General features: G+C 40.3%; 1 protein-coding gene across 1 annotated transcript; it reads right to left on the bottom strand.

Annotated features, from left to right (window-relative positions):
* Window positions 1-5,500: 5,500 nt before the first annotated feature.
* On the bottom strand, window positions 5,501-8,096 carry LOC115384635 (claudin-18-like). Its single transcript, XM_030086872.1, is given in 4 exon segments — window positions 5,501-5,628; window positions 5,700-5,864; window positions 7,878-8,057; window positions 8,060-8,096. Coding segments are annotated over 4 exon segments (510 nt in total).
* Window positions 8,097-9,049: the final 953 nt, after the last annotated feature.

Consider the following 9,049-nt stretch of genomic DNA (forward strand, 5'->3'; position numbering starts at 1 on the left):
AAACAATGTACGCTGACGACTCTACTATTTATGCATCAGAAACTAAAATAGAAGATCTAGAAATTGCCTTGATGAGTGACTTCCAAATGGTAGCTGAGTGGGTTACAAACAATAAGTTTGTTGTAAATTTAGGCAAAACAAAGTGTATTGTATTTGGTACCAGGAATATGCTGATGAATGAACCCAAACTGAGTCTGGTCATTAAAGATGTCAATGTTGAGCAGGTACAAGAGACCAAACTTCTTGGAATAATTATAAATGACAAACTATCATGGTCTGAACATATTCAGACCTTAGTATATAAGATGGGCAGGAGTCTTTCAATGGTTCGTAGATGTTCTCGTCTGTTACCGCTCAGCATGATCTCTGATGTGATTAAAACACTTGTACTATCGCAATTACATTACTGTTCTGAAGTCTGGTCTTGTGCTGCCGAATCCGATTTGATGGCCTTTCAAATAGTGCAAAACAGAGCAGCACGCTGTGCTCTTCAATGTCAACTCAGAACTAATGTGAACTGGATGCATAATGCTCTGTCTTGGCTAAAGGTTAAGGAAAGATTTACAGCTTCACTGCTAAATCTGACTAGAAATATCATTACAACAGAATTGCCAATTGTACTTTATTAAACATTACACTTTAGTTCTGGAGTACACCATCATGGAACTAGACATGCTACAGAAGGTAGATCTGAATCACCCACAGTGAAAACAAATCATGGGAAAAAACACTGTTATGTACAGAGCCATGGCAGCTTGGAACAGTTTACCAAGACATGTCATTAATGCAAACAGTAAATGTCAGTTTAAAATCTTTTTGAAAAGGCACCTTCTTACAATGTAATGTCATAAATATTTGCAATTGTTGTAATCTTGATACATGAGTTAGGTATCTGTTGTACCACAGGAGTAGCAGTAGAGTAGGATCCGGGTTCCATTTTCAGGTATGGAGGGTGTGCCTCACATCAACGTGTTGTGAATGTGTATAACTGCATGTGCATTGCCTTTTTTCATTTTTTTCATTTGAGCGAGTGTGTGTGAATGGGCGTGAATGCTGGGAGTGAGGGAGGGAAAGGGGAATTGTTATCTGTTATATTGGTTATTTTGGTTAAACTGGTGTAATACTGTATGTGAGGAGCATGTATTGTCTCGTGGAGATGACTCCAGGAAGATTAGCTGTACCAGCTACAACTAATGGAGATCATAATAAATACAAATACAAATACAGAAGCCTGATGTAGTATTGGTATGGTGAACTAAATACAAACTGGATCTCCTAAACAGGCCTTAATGCAGGAAATGCACATTATCCAAAATAAACCACAACTTCTGATTTGTGGAAGTTTAGATTTTTAGTTCTTTGAATTTCTTTCTTCAGTTAATAAGAGAGAAAACACCTGAAGGTGAAAACCCAGAAATTCATTAAATCTCAAACAATTAGAAAAAATGAAAACTTGCATAGTGAAATAGTGAGGGGCCTAAAAAAACCAAGGAGAGCTGAATTCACTGATGGCACCGCCCTCATGAGTATTTCTCCATCACTGAGACCAAACAACACAAGGAAAACTTCAGTATAAGACAGTTGTTTTTCTTTTTTGATGACTGGCTCAGAGAGTAGAGTCGCACATCGCCACTGGCCTCATTTTTTTGACAGTGATCTTCTGAAGAATTTACATTTCCAAATCCCGCCAGCTACATGGTTGTTTTCTGGCTGTCAGGGTGAAAAGTTTACTGACAAACTACATATATAAGGAACAAAACAACACAGTAACTGGACATTTCACTCTGGTGAAGTTCAAATGAATCAATGTTTTAATTGTAAAGTCACAAAATGGCCAGCACCAGTAAATATTCTAAGATTGAAAGGCTGTGTGGTCGTCATGTTACTGAGCAGTTTGGGTCTATTTGATCAAAGATGCAGCATGTGAGGAAAAGCAGTCACTTTATTCAATTAGTGCGTAACAACGTCACAGTGGTTTTGTTTGTGGTGCGGCGCCGCAGGGCGGGAGATAACAGGTAAGTACTGCGGATAACCTGATGACCACTGCATTTTCCTCTGATAGCACTAATAGGATAAATAACAACACAACAAACAATAGAGTGCGATTTGATTGTGATTTGTGTTGAATCATTTCCTTCTGCTGAATAACGTCATTTCACTTCATGCAGCAAAATGTCAAACTACAAAAACATGCATCATTACCATGAATAATAAAGGTGAACCAGTTTACATGTTAAAGTCATAATCAACTGTTGTATTTGAAATTCTAAACATTTCTCTTTCTGCAAAACTTTGCAGTGAATTAAACGCGATTCTTCTCTGCCTGACGTGGCATCCAGTGTTCAGTAACCTGAAAACATGGTGGCTTCATGCTCCGCAGTCCTGATGGCCTCCAGCAAACCAGCCTCACTCCACAGTGTGCAATACCTGCATTAGGCCAGGTCATTTCACAAAACAGCTTTGAAATGAAGACATGGGTTGACTGAGCTGTTGCTCTTAAAAGTAGTTACATTTGATAACAAATGCATTGCTATGTATGAAATAATGACTTCTGTTAGATTTTCAAAGCATGTCTAATTCTTTTGAAAAATGACCTCTACAGCAGATACAGACCTGAAACTTGAACTGTGAGGCCTCTGGAAACTGTAAAGTCAGAATCTGCTGGGATCATTTCATAACCCTTTGCCAAACAGGAAGTAGCTTCAGGAAGGAGGCGGGGCTTCCAAATGATAAATGAGTTTCTGGCAGAGGTGTGATTACCTTCAAGAAATCTCACCTTATTTGGAGCAACTTTGACCAAGGTATAATGCTTGATATATTAACTAGACATTGCTGCGCCCTGTACAGGCAGCAGAAAGGACGTCCGGGGGTCAAACCATGTGAACAGGTGTCATGTGAACGGACCCCCCAAAACTCAATGAAAGTTTAGCATTTCCACTTGAGAGCGTTGTCCCGTCAACAGGACGGACACAGAGGGTTTGATGTCTGGATCCCCCTGGTCGGAGTGTCCAGCGTCACATTTTCACAGTGATTTTTACTAATTCACAAAACAACAAATAGCTGAAATAACTAATCAAACAGATGTAAGTAAGACTGAGATGAAACATGGAAACAGCTGTTGAGAGTAAAATTCATACTTGTTTTTCCCATAAGACGTTTTGATTGACTTCTGAATGAGTTTGTTTAAAGGTGCATTAAGGAGTTTTTCAACTTTAACAATACTTATTTTCCACCATAAATATGTTACAAATGTTCAATTACGTGTACACTGTGCCCTGACATTCATTACAAGTACCGCTAACAGCGTTAAATTGTCACTTGAAAGTTGCAGTGCCGGTCCGGCACCAGCATTTTTTTGCTGAGAATTTGAGATGATGTGACGTAATGCACGCTCCCACTGGTCTGATTTCCTTAGGTTTCGTTTTGTCCGCCATTACTCCGCCAGATGCTTAACGAGCAGCAACCGAGCAGTACTGAGGATGGAGCTTCCAGAAAGTAAGAAAAGACCGGCTTCTAGCACTGCCACAACTCCACAGACCCCACCAGGCAAAACAAACTTAAATTTTACTCGAGCGCTACTAAAAGAGCGAGGAAGGAGTTCCCCTCTTCCGTGGACGTACATGGACACAAGCCACAGGCACGAGCTTTTCTCTAAGCTGCAGTTACGCCCAAGGCCTGCAGGGGCCGATGTTTCGCATAAAACGTGCAAACTCCTTAATGAACCTTTAAAGTCTGGATTCATTGGGCTAAGCTAGTATGATGACACATTTAACTTAAACTACATACAACCTGTAGGCGTTGCTTCTGTGACACTTGTAATATATTTAAATTCATAAAGCTATCCATTAACAGTGTTTAGTCTTTAAAAACTACATTATGTTTTCTGTTTTCTTGTTCTGGGCCTGCTCCAAGATGGAGCCTGTCCATTCTTTAATTGGATTCGCGGTCTCCCTGTTTGTAAATTCATTCTATATTGCTTGATTTTTAGCAGATTCTGTCTGTGGAAACATGTAAATCAGGGATAGAATGGCTCATACAATCAGAATTGAGTTGATCTCTACAGACTGCCTATTACATGCATATTTTGTGTTAGGAGTCATGGTAGTCTGATAAAATCAGACTTTCAGTGTCAGTGAACAGTTAGATTGAACAAAAGTTTCATAAAAGACACCAAAACGTTGTGTATAATGAGACAAGATCTTAACAAAGACTAGAAAAAGTGAACTTTTCATCAGGCTGATGTGGTTTTTTTACACGTAGTGGAATCTGTGGTTGGACCGCTGTTCGTCCACGCTGTGGGCTTTGAAGGGGTCGCTGTAGGTCATCCGGGTCGGGCGTCAGCCTTGTACACGCTGTGCTGAGAGGCAACATTGTGGTTCATCCCGTCGTACCTGAAGAATGCCACCAAACACACCAGCAAATTACATAACACTGCAACACTGCAGATTGTTAAAAATAGTTCACAACATCTAATGTGATGTGAAGGTCGAAGGAGTAAAAACAAGCTTTTTGAGATAGATGTGATATTATTTCAATGCAAAACAAAAACGCAATACACAACGTGGGTCCATAAAAGGTACGACAATAAAAATGAAAAAACAAAACAAAACAAAACAAAACAAAACAAAACAAAACAAAACAAAACAAAACAAAACACCACACCACACTTGGTTTCCACATGCTCAACAGGAGTGGAAGAAAACTTATCTGGTCCAACACCTCAACTCTGAAAAGTTTCTAGTATTAAAAGCAATGGAATATTGAACACTTCTTTATACCATATGGTCCTAATATATTAGAAAAAAAAAAACATAAGGTCCGTGGGGCAAAACCGGCTCGCAAGAGGCTCCAATTCCACCACACCAAACCACCAAGCAAACCGGAGCTGAAAACATTCTGACACGTCAATTATGTTGCCCTGACAGAGTATTGCAACAGTTTTTTGGAGATTTCAATGTAATTTTTACCAGAAAATATAATTAAAATTGGCTTTAAGTTGGGATTGTCCTCATTTTCTACATTTACTGTTTGGTTTTTGTGGATATAAAGACATTTTTGTCGCTTATACTCTGCACCACAACAAAGATAAATGTTAAAGTATAAACTTACAGGTTATTATGGCACTCTTTAACAGGTCTGGCCCACTGAAGGAGAAATTAGGCTGCATGTGGCCCCTGAACTAAAATGAGGTTGACAACCCTGCTGCAGAACGTTTTTCACACACTGATCCCCATGGGCAAATATAAGGTACTTTATAAAATAATATGGATCAATGCAAGTTGAATATAAATACACATATATTTAGAGATTAGTGATGACCGTTGTTTGTTGTCAGCAGCCATCCCTCGGCAGGCCACGAGACCCCCGATCATCAGGCCAGCAGCACCGGCCCATCCCACAAAGAGGGCGGGACCCAGTGTGTATCTGAGAAAGCAAGACAAACCAGCCGAAAACTTCCAGGTTTTTTTTTTTTTTTTTTTAGATCAAATTTCAGTTTTTCTTATCTGGGAGTCAGAGATCCCGTCAGTCCAACAACATTCATGTATCCATTGTCAACGTATGCTGGGAAGCCAAAACTTCGCACAATCAAGTTAGCGAAGGCTGACACCCCAGAAATGCCACAAACACCTGAAAATAAAGTCCCACATGGTGTGAAAACAGAATCACAGCCCAACAGTTACTACAAAGCACTCACACACCTGCGAGCAGAAACAGGATTCCAGCCGTCAGAGACATCGAGCCTCTCAGGTTTTCTTCCATGTTGCCCATTTTCAAGCACTGGAGTGCGAATATGCAGATCAGAACCCCGATAAGACCCAGAATAACGCCGACGATCATCAAGGCCCGGACAGCTTGGAGCCCAGCTGAAGACATAAAGGACACACGCTTAAGAAAATAATTTCACCTGCTGACCACACTAAGGCCCCAATGAGCCAACTATGTTTCCAGTGAAAACGCATCATTCTTATGTTCTCCTTTCAGAAAGGTTTTGCTTTTGCCACTTTGAAAGTGACGTCAGTTTACACGGAAATGGCAGAAAACTATGAGGAGCTATGTCCCTGTATTTATAAGATCATCCATTATATTTACAAAAAATCAATGTCAAAAATGCATTTCTCATGTTTTTTTTTAACACATGTATGGAGGCCCTAAAACGACAAACAGAAATATACTGATGATTAAATTCCCTCGAAACAAAAAAGCTCCATTAATAAATAACAGACTAAGTTATAGGATGACAAGATTAAATATGAAATACTATCATAATTATTATTATTTTTGGGATTATTTTTGGTGTATTTATTTTCAACATTATTAATTAAAAATATTTTTCAATCATATTCTTATAGCTCTAATAACAAAGCAGTCGATTTCATAAGTCAGTGAACTCATCTTCACTTCAAATTCTCAAGTTATACCTACAATTGTAAATCCTCAGAATGTGCACATTTTTGTTTAAAATTAATTTCAGTGAAGAGCACATTTGAACACTTTTTCCTGGAAAGTATTTATTTCATCGCTGCCACTTTGCCACAAAATGAACTCATTCATAGTCATAAATGCTTTAATCAAGTGAAAACACATAAAGAGAATCTGCTTTAGCCACTTCCGCATTTCCACAAAATGAAGAGAGAAGAGAAAGTGAAAAAGTCTCCTCAGTTGCTTTGATTGGTGATGGTAGGTCAACAGTCACTGAAAATTGCCACTCAGCATATTGTCTGATTTACAAAAGACAAGAGAGATCCTCATTGAAATAAAGAACTCACTTTTCTTCCCCCATCTTAAATATGAAAGCAAAACTAATTAAAGAGGTCTTCCTCTCTGCAATTAAATTACCTTCTAAGTTCAAGTTCCCTACAAAGGCGGTTCAAGGTGCTTCACAGGATGATAAAACCCAAGAACAAATCAAAAAGGTAAGTACACACAACCCCGTACATGCAGGAGCTACACAGATGTGAACTGAGACATAAATACTAATGCTAAGAAAGAGGTTTAAGCCTCAGCAATTATAAATATTACTCTTTGTACCGATTAAGCTCGACACACTCAAAGTTCAGTATCGATTAAAGTTGAAAAAACACTGCAGTTTATGTTATTTTCCCGCAGAGGGGACAGAAAAACTCATAAATCAAACACGCTATGTGGTGAAGCACATTCAACCAAACGCCATCTTTCAGTGTCCTGAGATATTGTACCTGTATTATTCTAGATTTAAGCCTTTAAGACCTTATGTACAATATGCTCTACACTACATTCAGCTGTTAAGTACAGAGTGTGGAAATGTACTTTACATTGTGTGACACGCTGGTAAAGCTTGTGCTTGCTCAGCTAAGCTTTGGATGTCTCATCAAATTTCCATTCGATTCTGGAGAGACACCATCTTTTCTGCTTTCGACTGCAGTTTTTATACAACTGGAGCGAGTGAAGGATGGAGGGAGGAGGGGAGGGAGGGTGTGGGGTGGAAAATGGAAAAAATCTGCCCTAAAACCCTTCCAAATATTCTAAAGTACCTTCCAAGGTCCTTTGGAAAATGTTCTCCTCTAATCCGACATGTGGAGGAATATTTGATAAAATGCCTTTTTTCTTTCCGCTCTTCCCTCGCCGAGAGCGATTCTCTTACCTGGCAGTGCCAGGCTGTTGAGGAAGGACCGGCACCGTGCGGAGCTGTGCCGTGCCGCACGCCGTCCCGCGCACGGCCTCCACGGAAACCTCATCAGGTGTTTGCCGAGGTCAGGAATGCCCAAATCATTTCAACCAGTTTGACAATCTCTTCATGATGTGGTTATTCAGGCGAAAGACTAATTAGAAAGTAAAAGTAGGCCCTGAAATACTCTCTACACCCGAGTGGTGAAATTTCTCACCAAACGTAAACGTACCTGGCAGACCCAGAACGGTGAAGTACGGCCGGCACTCGGTGAACCCGGAGGTCTTCTGAACACAGGACTTCCCCAGGCCTGAAGACGAGAACACGGCCGTCACGGCGCTGTTGAACAGGTCCTCCGTGGCCCGCTGGTCCATCCCCGTGGCAGCACCGATTCCCGCCACCCCCAGCAGCCCAGGGTTGAAGCCACCATCTGAAACATGGTGGCGGCCATGTCTGCGGCCTTCTCGCCGAATCCCCTGTGCTGGGCCTGCTCCTCGGCTGTTCGAGCGTGAAAACGGCCCGGTGTGAAGTCGAAACAACAATCGACCCCTGATGTTTGCGCGCAGTCCATTCATGTCTGGGAAAGTAGCGGGGTGGAGCGTATCAGGGTCGGTGAATTAGAAACTGTATTATGTGAAATAACTCAGCATCTGTTAGAGATAGTCTTTTGAGTACAAATATATATAAAATACCATAGTTGAACTTACATTTTTTTTTCCTCTCCTATATGTACTCTGTACCCGCTGCCTGGAATTCACCCCAGAAAACTTTAAACCTAAAGGACTTCGTCTCTCAGGACTTTCAAAGACTTTGTTGGGAAACTGGAATCTGCGTCGTATCGTTCCTACTTCTGCTTTACATGATGGCCCTATTATTTGACTCTTACACTCTGATCTGTCTGTATTGGTTTTTATCTAGACTGATTTGTATTTTATGTGACCTCTGACCTCTCTGTACCTGTCTGTAATACTTGAAACAATGTTTTAAGCTGCTGTCTCGACTAAATTATTAAACAAATAAATAAATAAAAAGTGCATAAACACATGATGCAATACGTTAAAAAACAAAACAATGATCAAATATTTCACCATTTATGGCTTGAAAACTCTAAATTAGAACCATGTGTCGAGTTTCCAGACAATGGCTGGAGCGGGAAAACAGAGGGAAAAGCTGACAAGGGAAGATTGGATTGAGATGAAGGAAAAGTGTGCAGAAAAGCCGAGTGTGTACAAACCACAGGGCGAACCTGGAAGAAGATGAGCTACAGCAGCAGAAAACCACACTAAGTGTCAATTCCTGGTAAAAGAACACAAACTGTGACCCACAAACTACTTCCTGCTTCTCATTTTTACAGTTATTCAGCCATTGTTTTTATTATGCTTTCTGACAAACTGTTATTATGCA

The sequence above is a fragment of the Salarias fasciatus genome, unplaced genomic scaffold (genome assembly GCF_902148845.1).
Source record: "Salarias fasciatus unplaced genomic scaffold, fSalaFa1.1, whole genome shotgun sequence".
Lineage (NCBI taxonomy): Eukaryota > Metazoa > Chordata > Actinopteri > Blenniiformes > Blenniidae > Salarias > Salarias fasciatus.